The sequence below is a fragment of the Mesoplodon mirus genome (genome assembly GCF_964341445.2).
Source record: "Mesoplodon mirus genome assembly, chromosome: 13".
NCBI lineage: Eukaryota > Metazoa > Chordata > Mammalia > Artiodactyla > Ziphiidae > Mesoplodon > Mesoplodon mirus.
Genome location: NC_138989.1, coordinates 47,571,235 through 47,589,000, shown reverse-complemented (window position 1 = coordinate 47,589,000; position 17,766 = coordinate 47,571,235). Strand labels below are relative to the sequence as shown.

General features: G+C 40.6%; 1 protein-coding gene across 2 annotated transcripts in view; it reads left to right on the top strand.

The window, feature by feature from the left end:
• Positions 1 to 1,011: 1,011 nt before the first annotated feature.
• The window catches only part of GAREM1 (GRB2 associated regulator of MAPK1 subtype 1), a 221,605-nt gene continuing 204,850 nt past the window's right edge, over positions 1,012 to 17,766 (top strand). For both annotated transcript variants that reach the window (XM_082639970.1, XM_082639969.1), the window contains exon 1: positions 1,012 to 1,146. In XM_082639970.1, coding sequence (XP_082496096.1) covers positions 1,026 to 1,146 — 121 coding nt within the window. In that variant the 5' untranslated portion in view covers positions 1,012 to 1,025. The remainder of the gene's footprint in view (positions 1,147 to 17,766) is intronic.

Genomic DNA, 17,766 nt, shown 5'->3' with positions numbered 1-17,766 from the left:
GGGGTAACTTCCAGCTGCGTTTCTGGAGAATTGTAGGGCTGGCGGGAGCGGGGGTCGGGGTGCGGAGGACACGGCAGGGGATGCTCCCCGCCTGCCTTTCCCAGCTTCGTTTGTCTGTGGCATTCTCAAGAGGTGGGCACCAAACAGGTCTTTTTTGTGTCCTGTAGTAGCAACTCCAGTGCTAACAGGGTCGGGGTAGACGGGAGAGTGCCCGACATGAAGACTGAGAAAGATTCCTGAGCTCGCTGCGTTCCTCCAGGGCGCCCTTCGGGCAGGCCCTGGGCAGCGAAGGAGTGCGGGCGCGCGGTGGCGCCCGGGCCAGGGTGCAGGGCCCCCGAACGGTCGGATGGGGGAGCGAGAGCTAAAGCTTGCAGAGCGCGCCGAGCCGCCTGAGCCGCGACCAGACCCGGGAGCCGACTCCAAACGGAGCCAGCCGGGCTACAGCCGGAGGAGGCCGAGAGGGGGGCGGGACGGGGCGGGGCGGGTGGTGCAGGGGAGGCGGGGGCGGAGGCGGGGGCGGGGGCGGGGGCGGAGTCTCCCCGAGCTGCGCAGGCGTAGCTCGCACCTTGTTGATTAGTCAGTGCTGGGAACGCTGCTATGGCGTTTCTCAGACCCGCGGCTCCTCCTCACACGCTCCAGGCGGAGGGAAGGAGGGGTAAAAGAAGGAGGAGGCGAGCGGGCGGCCGCCGCAGCTGCAGACCCGGGGCCAGAGGAGGAGGCGGAGCGGGAGCCGCCGCATACACCCCGGCCGCCGCCGCCCGCCGCCGCCGCCGGGTTGCTGCGAGTCCTCTCCAGGCTTGAGGGCACGCGGGGCGCCCCGGCCATGTCCCGCAGTGGCAGCTGAGCCGGCCGCGGGCCCCCTCCCTCCCCGCCGCCGCAGCCGCCGCGCCCCCGGGCTGCCCGCGGCCAGAGTGCCCGGCGCCTTCCGCGCGCCCCAGACCGCAAGTGCTAGCAGCGGCGGCCGCCGAGGCGCGGGTGGTGCAGGCGGCGGCGGCGGGAGCGCGGGGCCGGAGGAGGCGGGGAAGATGGACCCGGCGCCCTCGCTGGGCTGCAGCCTCAAGGATGTGAAGTGGAGCTCGGTGGCCGTTCCGCTGGACCTGCTGGTCAGCACTTACCGACTGCCCCAGATCGCGCGGCTGGACAGCGGTGAGTCCCCGCCCGCGGACCGCAGCCTCGGCGCGTCTCTGCACGCGTGTGCCCGGGAGGGTGGGACCCTGTGGGGAGTGGGCTGCCCGCCCCCCAGCGTTGGACTTGGCTCGAGCGGCTGCCGCAGCCCTGGCGCGTCGCTCTCAACTCCCCCCAGCAGCAGCTAGAGGTGTGAAAATCAGAGCCCTAGTAGTATAATTAAAAAGGACGCAAAAAAAAAAAAATTCAACATAAGGGAAGCCTCTGCAGATAGTAATCTTGGAGGCGAGCTGTCCCTCTTCACCCGCCTGTAAGAATTACTCAACCTGGGAAACCCTGTATGAGTTATCTTAGGCAACTTTCTTACAAAATAATTGTGCTTTGGGTGGCACCTTTATTTTGGATACTCTCCTCCCCCTCCGCCACAAGAAAGAACAGATTTTAGGGGAAAGGCTCCTGGGTGACCAATGAAAGGGATCACATTTCTCGGAGACGTTTTATTACAGCTTGTCTGTTTTGTTTAACTGAAGAGGAAGTAATTTAGGGCTGTGTGTAGAAAATGTTTTTAGCAGAGGTGATGGTATGCTTAAGGTTAATTATTAGCTTAGCGCCTTTCTAGCCTGGAAAAAAATTGAAAATACACCAAAGCCTGTATTGACTTGGAACGTGAGCTCGGAACTAAGAAATGTTTGTGTTTCCTGAAATTGACAACCAGAAACCAACCAAACGTCTCCCAGCTATTTGTTCTGCAGGTTGACATCTGCAAACAAGTAGATGGATGTGCATACTGTCAAGCAAATAGATACCTTTCAGTTGGAGAGTTCTGACATGTAAGGTGGCAGTTAAGGTGTGTTTTGTCCTTTGTGTTTTGGTAATAACTTCAGTTGATTTTGGCTTCTTGCGATTTCAGACTGTAAAAACAGGCTTGCTTCTGCTGTGGAGCTGCCAGAAGCACCTGGGCACAGGCTGGCGGGCAAGCAGATAGAGCTGTGGTCACACAGGCCAAGTCAGAACAGCACTGAGCAGAAAGATGTCATTTCAAGTCACAAGGACTTGGGTTACTCCTTTTCTGGAGTACAGGAGTGAGTAACATGAGACGTATAAACGTCCAAAGGCATTTTTGTTCCCTTTCTTTTCTGTGGGGTTAGATCAGACATTTGAAGTACTGATGTGAAAAATAAAGGCAGGAAAGTTCATGAATGCTGAAAAACAGTCTTGGCGTGCGTGTTAGCCTTGTTTGATTGGTGGTGGTAGTGGTGGGCTTTGGGAATAAACTAAGAGTTTTAAAAGTAGTAATGAAGTGCACGTGAGTTCAGGGAGGGTCAGGTGTGTTGAGGCATTTCTGCTTAGAGTGGGCGTGCTTTAAATATGCGTCTATAGATCTGAATCAGAGAGAGAGAGAGAGAGAGAGAGAGAGAGTGTGTGTGTGTGTGTGTGTGTGTGTGTGTGCTGACAGTTTCATTTACTCCTACACCGTGCAAAATTGTACATATTGGAAGGTTATGTGAGTCCTCACCTTTTCCTACCGTCTCTCATCTCTGCACACTCCCCCAAAACTTACTAGCTAGGTAGTGAACATTGTTGTATGTGGTGTAAAAGTCACCCAGAAGTTTCATTAAACTGAAAGTTTAAAGAGGCTGAATACCAGTTGCAGACATGTTAGCTTTATTATCCACTTTCCTCTCTCCGCCATTTATAAAAAGGGTCTGAATCAGCAGTGTACCCATCCCACACTTCTTTTTAAAATTAGGACGTGGGTAACAAGTCTTAACAGCGTGTCCTTTCAAGCTGTGGATTTTGATCACGTGTAATTCCAATTCTTTATTGTAAGTTTTCTCTTATTCCCGCTTGAGAATCACAGTGGCATACACAAATTTGGAATCATAGCCAAATACTGCTTTATACCTTGCTTCTTTCACTTAATCCCATCGTATTTAATTTTTTTTTTTTTTTTAAAGCTGCATGATGTTCCATGGGATGATGGCTGTATATATCTAGTTCCCTGCAGTGGACATCAAGCGGCTTCATTTTTTTACTATTATTAAGTTGTGATGTAATGAATACTCTTGTACATAAATCTGTTTGTTTGGGTTAGTATGTATTCCTTCCCTGCTGAGTAAGCATGTAGATCCGTTTTAAGTCCTTGATACACATCGTCAGATTGATTTAGAGGTTGTACTGATTTATACACAAATGAGAATTGTGGGAGTACCAGTGTCCCTACAGCCTTAAAATAATAGGTATTTTACAAACAACCAAAAAAAAAAAAAACTCTGCTAATTTGAAGGGGGAAGTGTTCGATTGCCAATTAAATTTGGATAGACTTTAAAAGAAGTGATGATAGATTCCATGCTTATGTTTTAAAGTGTTTCACAGCAATGCTTAGAACATGTTAAGGATATGCCACCATGCTATGTGTGAAATTTGTGCAGTCGTCGACCTGTGTATGTCCTTTTGACGGTTTTAGTACTGCAGGTACATTTTATACACGCACACCCTATACTTAGACATGAAAGGTAGTCATTTTCCAAATCACTTGTTTTCAAAGAGGTTAAAGAAATTGAAAAACATGACAGTCGTTGACATTATGTCAAGAGAAAACTGTTGGCTATTTTAAACAGTCATTAAAACCATTAAACATCTGATTTCATAACTGTTGATTATTGAAGGCCTACTATGTGCTGGTACATTTCTAAGTGCTTGATGTATTTTGTCTCATCCTTAGCACCCCATTTTAAGGACTTTGCGAGCCTTGAGATTTAGAGAAATTGAACGACATACCTAGTAAATTGTGGACTGTGATTTTCAGCTGACTTTCCGATTCTAAAGACACCTTTTATCTCAAACTGTACTACCTCCTTCTACTAAATGGGAGTAGATTTAGAGTAGGTCTAACGTCTGCTCTTAATAGCCCCACTGTCTCTCTGAGAGCTTGAGGACAGGAAAGTCAATATTTTTAAAACAGTGTAGACATCGAATTAAGCACTGGCCTCATCCATCATATCTAAAGGAGTGGCTGAAGAGAGGTAAGGGGCAGAGGAAAAGAGAGTACAGAATCTGAGAAAGAAGGAAAAAAGCGGAGTCTGAGGGCTTAAGGTATGTAGATGTGTCTGTTGACATTACTCCTTAGGACATTTGCCATGTTTAACATACTAACTACACAGTAAGTAAGAGTTTTCCAGTTTTTTGCCTCATGCATGTCAGTAATGAAATGCCAGTCTGATGCATTCAGTATTCCATCCCCAGTGGCGAAATTTGTCATCGTGTAAGATAAATACAAAATTAGTGAGCCTTTATGGTATGGTCTCATGAGTCTTTCTGGAGACTAAAAGAAAAGTACTCCAGCGGTTCTCCTTAGGACTGAGATACATCTCTTGAGCCAGTGTCTAATCCCCATCAGCAATGCAGTTAAGATCAGATATCTAACTTCATCATCAATTTTAGAAACTTGGTTGCAGAACCAGGTTCAACAAATGTGTTTATGACTAAGAAGAGGGTGGAGAGAATGCTAATGCTCACCCCATCATCATCCCATCCTCGCTCAAAGCTAGGTAGGTGGGGAAATTGTTCTTTCTCTGTCTCTTCAATATTTTGTCTTGGAAGGGTTTTCTGAAGGGTTGTTCTATAGCAGTGTTCTTACAACTTTTTTGCTCTTGTAGTGCCTAAGAATTCTGTAAAACCCTGTACCCTAAGCATGTTTTTAAGTTCATTGCTAAAACTGTTCATCCTAAGTTTAAATAGTTGCAGAGGATGTCATTTTTCAGCATACTGTAAATGTTGACTTTTTAAATTGTTACATCATTTAAAAAACTCTGTAGTGCGATCTATATTTAATTCCCAGTATCATTCATTTTTAAAAATGCAGGAGTAAGTTCTTAACAGTAAAAGTCTTACATCTTTCCTTTTTCTCCTTAAATTCATATTTCCATTTCCCTTCCCCTATAGAATTCTATCCCAATGTAATATAGTGTTTTTGTTTGTTCGTTTGTTTTAGTAGAAGGAAGGATTTATTACTTGCAGTAAATAAGAGAACACTGGAGATCTTTCCCAAAGCAGTGTCTCCCAATGTAATATAGTTTTACGCATGAAAGTGTCTTATTGATCACTGTCTTATGTAACAAAAAAGAATATAAATTGAAATGTAGTATTTTGTATTTCTTTTGGCCATAAGCCTCTTTTTATTTAAATATTTCAGGTTGTTTAAAACAAACAAGTGGGAATTACCTGTCTTAGAGAAGGAGTTACCCAAATGCTGGAGACTTGATCCTCAACAGGCATCAGCATTTTTATTTGTTCCTTTGTTAGTCGCCCTGAGCCCCGTGTTCTTTACACCCTGGCGTAATGAAGATTAGAAAGATCTGGTGAAGGTGATGTAGATGCATTGCTTTTGTAAAGTGGGAGAAGGACCTTTGCGAAGGGGAGGTGATGAAGGACAGCTTCCCTTTGTCAGGAGATGGATGTCTCTCCATCCCAGTCTTGGTTTCAGGCAGATCAGTTTTCAGACAAGAGAATGTTTGGAAGTTGGGGATTTAGAAATTGACTCACTTAGAGCTGTGATGGTGAACCCCTTGGGAAGTGTTGGCTTTGCTTCAGACACATATCCCAGTTCAAAGAATGCTGGTCTAGAGCAGTGAAAGGTGAGCTTATGGTCCTGCCTGCTGAAAGAAGGAGGAAGACCAAAGCTCCGTCAACTGCCAGGGAGAGAGAAATAAAGATGGTGGGCATTGGAGACAGCTGCATATAAATTAGCAGCAGTCTGTCCCTCCTAGCTTTGTGGAGGAATCAGAGTTGACTCTAAGCCCCAGGTGTGTTGGGACTGTGGGAGCTTTGGTATTTGCTTTCTGCTGAGCTGCTTTTCTAACTTTACCATGTAAGTGCCTGGAGGGCTGATGGTGAAGAAACAAGGTGGACACTCAGATGGCAGTGAGGGTCCACGTGGCTGTTTCCAAATGTCAAAGGTGTTTATAGATTCAAGTTTTATCTTTGAAATTAATGTAAATTCCCAAAATCTGCTCCATGACTGGTGTTACTTTAATATATATTAATTTTTTTTTCTAAAGTAACTTAATCTAAGTCTTTTTCCAGGAAGATGTGCTATGCTTATCTTTGGTTTCATTTCCCCTGGCATTCTAAACTGTAAGAGGATACGTATGCCCCAGGTGAGACAGTTGCTTAAAGGATACTGGATTTGGAGCCTAGGAACCTCCGTTCAGTTACAGGCATTGCCATTTCTTAGCCATGTGATCTTGGGCAGTCTCTTAATCCCTTTGATTGGTATTAAAGTTTTCTCATGCAGAAAAAAAATGTACATTATACTTGCCCATGAATCTCATAGTTATTCATTAATCTGTTTATTCAATAAGCTAATATTTATTAAGGCCCTACTATGTGTCAAACCCTGTTATAGGTATCGGGACAGTATCACGGAACAAATCAGACAAAAACCTCTGTCCTCATGCAGCCTACAGTCTTACGTATCTGCTTACTATGATAGTTAAGTGCAATAATATATGTGAATACATGTGTATTTTATTATGTTTTTTAGTTAATTTATTGTTTTTTGGCCACACCATGTGGCTTACAGGATCTTAGTTCCCCCACCAGGGATCCAACCTGTGCTCCCTGTGGTGGAAGCTTGGAGTCTTAACCACTGGACTGCCAGGGAATTCCCAATACATATGTATTTTAAAACAATGTAAGATTGACATAGTGCAGGCTCAGAGCAGTTGATGGGGAGGCTTCAGAAGCCTCCCCTTCTGTTGCCTATCATTTAGGCGACAGAAGTCCAGTGAATAATAAATAGATTTTACTATCCTTACAGATAAAGAAGCTGAGGGAAACGTTCTGTGTGACTTTAGTCCATTTCCTTCTGAGTATTCCAGGTTATTATTGACTTAGTAATACACAGGTTATAAAAAGGTGGTGTAAGGTCTTTATCAGAGAGAAAGTCTTGTAAACTAACTCAACCAAGATTGGGTTTGGGAGAGACAGGAAGGTAGTTTTAACTTAATCCAGAACCACATGTGAGCCCGACCTAGTGATACTGAGACACTGGAATCTTTTTTTAGTACATACTCCTCGATGCTTTTATCGGACTGATGATGATTTTCAGAGCACCTATAGTTGGAGAACTATTAGCAGGAAAGAAGTGCCTAGTATGATGTTATACACAAGGTGGGTTATGAAGAAAGTCTCTTGAATATTCTTTTATATACCATATACTTTTACTTTCCTCTCGTTGTCATGTATTCTAGTTGGCCATGCCTAAAAATGATGAAAAAAGAATAGGAGAGGACCTTGTGGAGGACAGTGGACGGAGGTAAACAGTTAGACCCACAAGATGAGATTTGGACATGGCTCCTTGAATACTTTTGCTTTTCAAGTAAGATGGCTGGTTTTTTTTTTTTTTTTTGCGGTACGCGGGCTTCTCACTGTTGTGGCCTCTCCCATCGTGGAGCACAGGCTCCAGACGCGCAGGCTCAGCAGCCATGGCTCACGGGCCCAGCCACTCCGCGGCATGTGGGATCTTCCTGGACCGGGGCATGAACCCGTGTCCCCTACATCGGCAGGCGGACTCTCAACCACTGCGCCACCAGGGAAGCCCCAAGATGGCTGTTTTGAAAGTCTTAAATGAGTATCCACATGACCAGTAAAAAAAATCTTAAGATGCTCAGTTCATCTGTAAAAGGAAAACTGGTTTGACCATTGTGATCAACTGCATCATAGTTTAAAGAGAGAGTATTTTAGTCTCTTTACCTCATTTGGCTGCCTTGTTGAAATAGCAAGTTCTAGTAGGCCAGCTTGTAAACTCGTTTATTTTTGTTTAAGATTCTTGAGGTATCTGTCTTTTCACTTACTAAGCTGCAGTTCTAGGAAGACTCATAAACTCCGTATCGTCTTCAGCAGGGCTATCAATCTTAAGAAGACCAGCTATTATATGTAACTTGAAAAATAACTTTTATTGCTGGTTTATGTATTATTTTGTCATACTTGACAAAATATACCTGCTAAAATATTTTTTAAATCTCATGGGATTAACTCCTCTTTTAGATGACATTTCCACATGACGATGCTCCCCCCACATCTCAGCCTCCACCCCTGTTCCCAGTTTCACAAGATTGTTTACTCAAATTTCAGGTTAAAGGTATTTAGGGTAATTTTTACTGTTTCCTAGCTTCTAAGCACAATGCCTGGTACATAGGAGGCATTCAGTAAGAATGTAATAAATTAATAAGCAAATTTCAGTGTTAAAATTTTTAAGGTCCAAAATATCGATATTACTAAAGCTGTCTATGACCTCTGCTAGTCTGACATAGAATTTCACGCTTGTTCCACTTGAGATAAGGTGGTAGGTCCTAAAATTAGCAGTAGGAAAAATAGAGACTGGTAGAGCATCATGATGAAATAATGATTCTTAGGGTCATTAATTATCAATATTGTAAATAAGTTATTTCTAGAAATTACAACTCATTTTTTCAGATTTTTTTGCTTTCTTACTAGTTCTTTCATTCTGAAATTAAGATGCCTTCTTTACATATTACGTGTAGCTATGTCATTGAATTTTTAATCTTATATCACCTAGAATACCATAAATCTTTGGAACTAGTCAACTCTTAAAACAATAAAGAAAAACCCGATTGGATAGTCAGCTAGCCATTTAACTATCCATTGTCTCATCTTCTCAGGGCACCAGGGATTTTACTTCTAAGCAAAACAAGCCACTTGGTTTAAGTAGTGTTACAAAACTACAACTGCTAATTTGATACAGTTGTCATCTTCCTAGAATAGCCCCAAGATTGACTTGAAACCATAGTGTCTTAATCCCAGACAATGAGTTTCCTTTTCTGCCATTGCAGGAGTATTACATAGTGGTAAAATAAAAAGGAAAAACCAATATTCCTTAGCCCTTTTCTAGTTCTGGGGATGAATTACTTTATATATACTTATAGGCAAGTCATTTTAATTGATTCTGCTACTTCTTAAACCTACTTTGAAGTATTTAAATACCACTTGGGCTTTGATGACTTGAATGGTTGTTTAATAAATATCAAGTTATTGAATTCAAAATGCAATGTGAAGTCTTATAGTTAATGAAGCTAGTTGTTATTCAGGCTAATATTTAACGTGTACAGTAAGTTACTACGATTAGCCCTGGTTATAGCTTAGAGAGGAATGTAATTGTGAGCAGTGCTTATGTTTGTATCCTTGTGAAGATTTAAAATAGGTTATGTTCTGTTGTTTTTTTCCACTCAGTAGAGAAAAATTTCCTTGGTCAGATTTTTTTTTTCAAGGTGACAGCTTTCTCAATACCAGACTTTAAGATGTTAGAAATGAAAATTTGCTCTTGATAATTAGTTCACATTGACGGTATTTTCCTCCTAGCAGGGAACCAGATTCAAATATCCAAAAGTAACTGGAAAAGGGTAAATATTTACTTTTCTATTTTTAAACGTATCTGTTACCTTGTAGGTAATTAGGAAGCACTGGTTATAAGAGATTTTTGTCATCCATTCAAAAAAAACGTTAATGAAATGCCAGAGGAAACTCACTTGAATAACTCCAGGCCATCCATCTGTGCAGACGCTATACTCCGTGACTGATATTCACTTTGAATTGCCACTCTCTTCCTTTAGCAGCAGTGGGCAAGTAGGGAAGGGCTGGAATCAAGGACCTAACATCTATTCCATTGTCATTCCTGGTCCCCAGTAGCTTGTGCTATGAAATCTTCAATTTGTTTCAGGTTAACATTTAATGTAATGCAGGATCCATTTTTACCTTGGACCACCGACCTGAAAAATCAGTCAAGCGCCAGACCCAAGTTAAAAACAATTCAATTAGTTATGCCTAAAGAGAGCGAGAGCTCTAGAAGTTTCAGATTACTTATTTAAAAATAATAAAGAACATAAAGCTTCATTAAGATATTCTGCTGTTATTTTTTCCTGTTTATTTTGGTCCAGTCTTTGGTCTGTTAAGAGGAAGGGAGCCACTGAGAGTAGACAGGATCAAGAGAAAAATTTTCACAAGCTCAACATGGCCAGGTACATCAGTTTAGGTTAATTTCAACTGTGTGTAACAGAGACCCCCCCAAAAAAAGTGGAGATTTCTTTTTCATATAACAAAAGTCTAAAGGAACACGGTCCAGGATGATAAGGCAGATCCACAGAGTCAAGGACCCAGGCTCCTCATGTCTTTCTGCTCTGTCATCCTCAGAGGTAGTTTTGACTTTATGGTTCTCAGTGGCTACTAGAGCTCCAGAGATCATGTCTGCATCCCAGACAGGAGGAAGGGAAAAAGGGTATGTTTTACTGCACCACACTTACATCTCATTGGTCAGGACTTACACACTCCTATATGGGCAGGAAGGCAAAGAACTGGAGTCTTAACTGGGCACAGTGCCCAGGGTTTTTTACTGCAGGAGAGGAGAGCAGTGAATATTGGGAGCCACCTAGCAGCTTTTGCCATTCAGGTTTTTGCTTTGATGCCTTTTCTTTTTTTCTCCTATTCAAAACTTACTAAAATAGTCATGCCTTGTAAATAACTAGTAAGAACCTCCTGTATAGCACAGGGAACTCTACTCAATACTCTGTAATGATCTATATGGGAATAGAATCTAAAAAAGAGTGGATATATGTATGTGTGTAACTGATTGACTTCGCTGTACAGCCGAAACTAACACAACATTGTAAATCAACTGTACTCCAATAAAAATTAATTTTAAAATAAATAAATAAAGGTACTGTGCATCTTAAGAAAAAAAACAAAAGTCATGCTTGGGCCCTAATTCCTTGACATCTCCTTGTTCAGGTTCTTCCTTAGCTAAGAGAGTAGGAACTTCTTGCCCCAACTTACTTTTCTCTCTTCATCCTTGAACTAAAACCTTAAAGCAGTTCTATTTAAGAGGCCCCTTATTAGAGGTGGAAGTACTTTATCAGTAAGCCATGAAAAGTGGTATACTCTAAGGAATTGTTGTTAGAAGTCACTCTCATATTCTTTTTTGGTTTGTCTACTTATCAGGTTTTGCCCCTGACCTGATACACACAATGAGGATAGTTGTCCAATTTTTTATTTTTATTTTTTTTTTGGCTGCATTGGGTGTTTGTTGCTGCACGCGGGCTTTCTCTAGTTGCGGCGATCGGGGGCTACTCTTCGTTGCGGTGCACAGGCTTCTCACTGCGGTGGCTTCTCTTGTTGCGGAGCATGGGCTCTAGGCATGTGGGCTTCAGTAGTTGTGGCTCGCACGCTTCAGTAGCTGTGGCTTGTGGGCTCTAGAGCACAGGCTCAGTAGTTATGGCGCACGGGCTTAGTTGTTCCGCGGCATGTGGGATCTTCCCGGACCAGGGCTCGAATCTGTGTCCCCTGCATTGGCAGGCGGATTCTTAACCACTGCACTACCAGGGAAGCCGTGTCCAATTTTTTAAAGGTGCTTTTTTTCCTGCTCTATTTCTTTTGCCAGAGAGGCTTGCTTGGTGGGTTTTTTTTTTAAAACATACTATTTTCCCCCCAGATATCATTGTTATAGAGAATTTGGAAAATGTAGACAGAAAATGACAGAAATGAATATCAGTGTTAATTCCAGAGGTTATATAATTTGTTATGTAACCTTTTTTTTTTAAATTTTATTTATTTATTTTGGGCCGTGTTGGGTCTTCGTTGCTGTGCACAGGCTTTCTCTAGTTGCGGCACGCGGAGGCTACTTTTCGTTGCGGTGCCGGCTCGCGGGCTCTAGGGCGCAGGCTCAGTAGTTGTGGCGCATGGGCCTAGTTGCTCCGCAGCATGTGGGATCTTCCCGGACCAGGGCTCGTACCTGTGTCCCCTGTATTGGCAGGCGGATACTTAACCACTGTGCCACCAGGAAAGTCCTGTAACCATTATTAACATTTTCCTATTATGCAGGCATGCCATGTAAATGGAGAATATATATAAAAGTGAGACCAAGCTATATCTAAAACTTTTAAAATTTTTCATTATATCATGAGCATTTTCCTTCATTATTAATATTCTTTAAAAATAAAATTGTCATGACTGAATGTAATTCTTCTATTACCAATTAACCATTGTTTATTTGACTATTTTCCACTTGTTAGACATTTAGTTGTTTTAAGTGTTATGTTTTTGAGGCTATCTTTATACTTAAATTTGTCAGTTTTGTACATCATTTCATTATTTGGGATTCCTGGAAGTGGGATTAAAAAAATTATTTATTTTTTAGATTGTTGATGTGTATTGCTAAATTGTATCCGGGAAAGTTTGTACCATTAACAATGAATGAGTAATATCATTGTGCATCATTGAATATCATAGGTGTTTTTCAGTCTTTGCTAATTCAGATAATTTAAAAATTGGCACTTTTTCTAATTTGTATTGCTTTGATGACTAGTAGAATAAATTCAATAATTTTATCATATTTGTGAATTTTATGAGTTCTTTGTTTAGTTTTTTGGTAGAGTTTTTCTTTTAAAGCTTCTGTAATAAAAATGAAATCCTAGTGTCCTTTATTCTTGGTTTTTCTGCAGGATGTTTATAAATAATCTCCAGGTTTCAGGTGGGCTTAATCACTTTATAAACTTCTGTTTTATTTTTTCCAGTTAATATTCATAAATAGGTATTACCTCTGTTTCTGAAATTGAATAAGTGTGGTTAATTTACTTTTCTTCATCGAGTTGGATATTGGATTTAAATGTTATGTTCAGTGTTGCATTGTGGCCCATCAATAATCTCATGAAAATCTTGATAAAACCATGTTGTGTGTTCGTAACTATAATTATACATACAGAATTTGAATTCATGTCATGGAGAGTTCCCACTGGTACATCATTGTTGACAAATTCCTGTGCATTGCATAAAACTAAGCTGACAAACTAGGTTCATCACTATTCGGTTTTAAAGACTAAGAATGAATAGACAAGTTTATAAAAATATTTCATTATTTTTACATGTAATCTATAATGAACCCTGAAGTGCTGCATTTAGGGCAGTTAGAGTTTTCTATTCCATTTCCTGTTCTCTCTCTTGTAAGCGTTGGGTTTTGGCAAATTCAGAGCCTGTTGAAGCTTAGAATCTGAGTGCTGATGTGAGAGAATAAATACTAGAGATTCACAGGTAACTTCAAGACCAGAAGAGAAGCAAACGTGATAGTTTGAATGTCATTTCATTTCCGCTGTTGAATATCTGTGCAAATGTCGACTTTGATGTAGTAATGTTTAAGAAGAAGGGAACCAGAGATAAGAGAAGGAAAACCCAGTTTAATTCCTTCTACGTATAGACAGTGATTGATGGGGGAATAAAATACGTATCCCACTGCCAACTTGGCACCTGAGGACTCTATAAATAGTTGTCTTTATCAGAGGCTTGAGGTGACAGTTGCTGAAAGCACAGTACAAGATGACTTTAAGAGAATCTTTTAGTGCCAAAGAAGAAGCCTCAAATTAACTTCACAGGGGATCAGGTAGCTTGTGAATTGTACTTGCCCCTCCCCCCAGTCTTCTGTCTTTTTTCTTGACTCTGTTGGGAAGATATCAATCTGAGCAGGTTGTATACGGTTGAATACAGTAGCTATCTGAGGAGTTTCGTGCTAATGGACCCTAGAGGGGGAGGGAAAATGAGAAATATATGAACTAAGTTATAAATATCATGTACAGTCTATTTAGTTTTTTAAATTGTCACAATAAAACAAAACTTCATTTCTCCCAATTATAAACATCGTGTATTCACAATTAAAAATTTGAATGCATGGAAATATTTTAAAACTAAAGATAATCTGAGGTCCCACCATCCTAAGATAACTTGGTGACTGTCCTCTCTTGCATCCTCTATTCTCTTTCTCTCTTACACTCTTATAATTTTACAGAACCGAGGCGTTTTATCTGCCACTTTTGTTTTTTGTTTTTTTACTTTCTCCCTTCACATCAACCCCCATTCCTCCAATCCAACCCTGCCTACCCACACAATCCACTTTAATAATCCAGGAGTATCTTTCATATTTCCTCTATACTCATATAATTCTGCACTGACGTTAGATTTACAGTCAGTATCTGCAGGGGATTGGTTCCAAAACCCCCGCAGATACCAGAATCTGTGGATGCTCAAGTCCACATAGTAAAATGGCCGTAGTATAGTGGCCCTCTGTATCCATGGGTTCTGCATCCATGGATCCAACCAACCTTGATTCGAAGACAATACTGAAACAAAATTCTGTCATTGCTTTTTAAAAACAGGATTATATTATACATACTTGTGTATTATACATACTTCTTGTCTTCTTGTTTATGTCGCTCATGGGAATCTTTCTAAATCATCTGGTGTAAAACAAATTCGTTCTTTGTTAATAGCTGCATAACAGTCCATGGTACGGGTATACTCATTCTTCTGTTCATTTGTGTTCAACTTGTTTCTTGGTCTCTGTTATTGGCCTCTGTTAATTATACTTCACTAAACCTCCATGTACATAATGTTGTTAATTTGTTCATTATTTCTATAAAAGTCTGTGGTTTCTCTCACATATCTTTTACTTCTCCCCCAAACGTCTTTGATGGCATTGTCTTCCCAATTCTCTTAATCTCACACGCAAGGACCAAAATGAAATCTTTTTAGAAAAAATTATTTAGGGAAAGTGGGTCTTTTATCCCAGTATCAGAACCCAATTCACAGAAGTGGACCCGATTTAACAGCGGTTGCCCAAATGCTGTCCAAAAAGTCAGTAACAATTCTCATTTCCATCACTGATGTATGAGAATACCATTTCTCCAAATCTGTGACAACCATTAGATGTTATAAAGTTTAAAAGAAATATTTGCCAGACTAATGGACATAAAATGAGATCTAACTACTATGTTAATTTGCATTTGCCTGACCATTAGTGATTTTTGTGCCCTTTTAATGTCTGTTTATCACGTAGACTCGCTCTTCTGCAAATTGACATATTTTTTGCTGCTTTTTCTGTTGTCATTTTATTCTTGCCAATTTCTAGGTGCTGTTTATATATTATAGAGATTTTTTCTTATTTACATTTACCTTATCTGGTGACTTTGTTTATATTATATGTATCCAAGAGTTGAAAATTTTTACTTAGACAAGTGTCTTTTTTTTAAGAAATTTCATGTAATGTCTGAAACATTTGTATTAACATAATGCCACACAAATAACCCAATGAAAGTTTAATATTAGTTGTTTTCTTTGTTTGTTTGTTTATACTGCAGGTTCTCATTAGTCATCAATTTTATACACATCAGTGTATACAAGTCAATCCCAATCGTCAAATTCATCACACCACCATCCCCACCCCACCACAGTTTTCCCACCTTGGTGTCCATACGTTTGTTCTCTACATCTGTGTCTCAGTTTCTGCCCTGCAAACCAGCTCATCTGTACCATTTTTCTAGGTTCCACATACATGCATTAATATACGATATTTGGTTTTCTCTTTCTGACTTACTTCACTCTGTATGACAGATTCTAGATCCGTCCACGTCTCAACAAATGACTCAATTTTGTTCCTTTTTATGGCTGAGTAATATTCCATTGTATATATGCACCACTACTTCTTTATCCATTCGTCTGTTGATGGGCATTTGGGTTGCTTCCATGACCTGGCTATGTAAATAATGCTGCAGTGAACTTTGGGGTGCATGTGTCTTTTTTTTTTTTTTTTTTTTGTGGTATGTGGGCCTCTCACTGTTGTGGCCTCTCCTGTTGCGAAGCACAGGCTCCGGACGCGCAGGCTCAGCAGCCATGGTTCACGGGCCCAGCCGCTCCGCGGCATGTGGGATCTTCCCAGACCGGGGCACGAACCCGTGTCCCCTGCATCGGCAGGCGGACTCTCAACCACTGCGCCACCAGGGAAGCCCCATGTGTCTTTTTGAATTATGTTTTTCTCTGGGTATGTGCCCAGTAGTCGGATTGCTGGATCATACGGTAAATCTATTTTTAGTTTTTTAAGGAACCTCCATACCACTCTCCATAGTGGCTGTATCAATTTATATTCCCATCAACAGTGCAAGAGGGCTTTCTTTTCTCCACACCCTCTCCAGCATTTGTTGTTTGTAGATTTTCTGATGATGCCCATTCTAACTGGTGTGAGATGATACCTCATTGTAGTTTTGATTTGCATTTCTCTAATAATTAGTGATGTTGAGCAGCTTTTCATGTGCTTCTTGGCCATCTGTATGTCTTCTTTGGAGAAATGTCTATTTAGGTCTTCTGCCCATTTTTGGATTGGGTTGTTTGTTTCTTTAATATTGAGCTGCATGAGCTGTTTATATATTTTGGAGATTAATCCTTTGTCCATTCATTCATTTGCAAATATATTCTCCCATTCTGAGGGTTGTCTTTTCGTCTTGTTTATGGTTTCCTTTGCTGTGCAAAAGCTTTGAAGTTTCATTAGGTCCCATATGTTTATTTTTGTTTTTATTTCCATTACTCTAGGAGGTGGATCAAAAAAGATCTTGCTGTGATTTATGTCAAAGAGTGTTTTTCCTACATTTTCCTCTAAGAGTTTTATAGTGTCCGGTCTTACATTTAGGTCTTTAATCCATTTTGAGTTTATTTTTGTGTATGGTGTTAGGGAGTGTTCTAATTTCATTCTTTTACATGTAGCTGTCCAGTTTTCCCAGCATCACTTATTGAAGAGACTGTCTTTTCTCCATTGTATATCTTTGCCTCCTTTGTCATAGATCAGTTGACCATAGGTGCGTGCGTTTATCTTTGGGCTTTCTATCCTGTTCCATTGATCTATGTTTCTGTTTTTGTGCTGGTACCATATTGTCTTGATTACTGTAGCTTTGTAGTATAGTCCGAAGTCAGGGAGTCTGATTCCTCCAGCTCCGTTTTTTTCCCTCAAGTCTGCTTTGGCTATTTGGGGTCTTTTGTGTCTCCATACAAATTTTAACGTGATTTGTTCTAGTTCCGTAAAAAATGCCATTGGTAATTTGATAGGGATTGCATTGAATCTGTAGGTTGCTTTGGGTAGTATAGTCATTTTCACAATATTGATTGTTCCAATCCAAGAACATGGTATATCTCGCCATCTGTTTGTATCATCTTTAATTTCTTTCATCAGTGTCTTATAGTTTTCTGCATATAGTTTGCTAGTATTTTGTTGAGGATTTTTGCATCTATATTCATCAGTGATATTGGTCTGTAATTTTCTTTTTTTGTGGTATCTTTGTCTGGTTTTGGTATCAGGGTGATGGTGGCCTCATAGAATGAGTTCGGGAGTGTTCCTTTCTCTGCAATTTTTGGAAGAGTTTGAGAAGGATGGGTGTTAGCTCTTCTCTAAATGTTTGATAGAATTCACCTGTGAAGCCATCTGGTTCTGGACTTTTGTTTGTGGAAAGATTTTTAATCAGTTTCAATTTCATTACTTGTGATTGGTCTGTTCATATTTTCTATTTTTCCTGGTTCAGTCTTGGAAGGTTATACCTTTCTAAGAATTTGTCCATTTCTTCCAGGTTGTACATTTTATTGGCATAGATTTGCTTCTAGTACTCTCTTCTGATGCTTTGTATTTCTGTGGTGTCCTTTGTAACTTTTCCTTTTTCATTTATAATTTTATTGATTTGAGTCCTCTCCCTCTTTTTCTTGATGAGTCTGGCTAATGGTTTATCAATTTTGCTTATCTTCTCAAAGAACCAGCTTTTAGTTTTA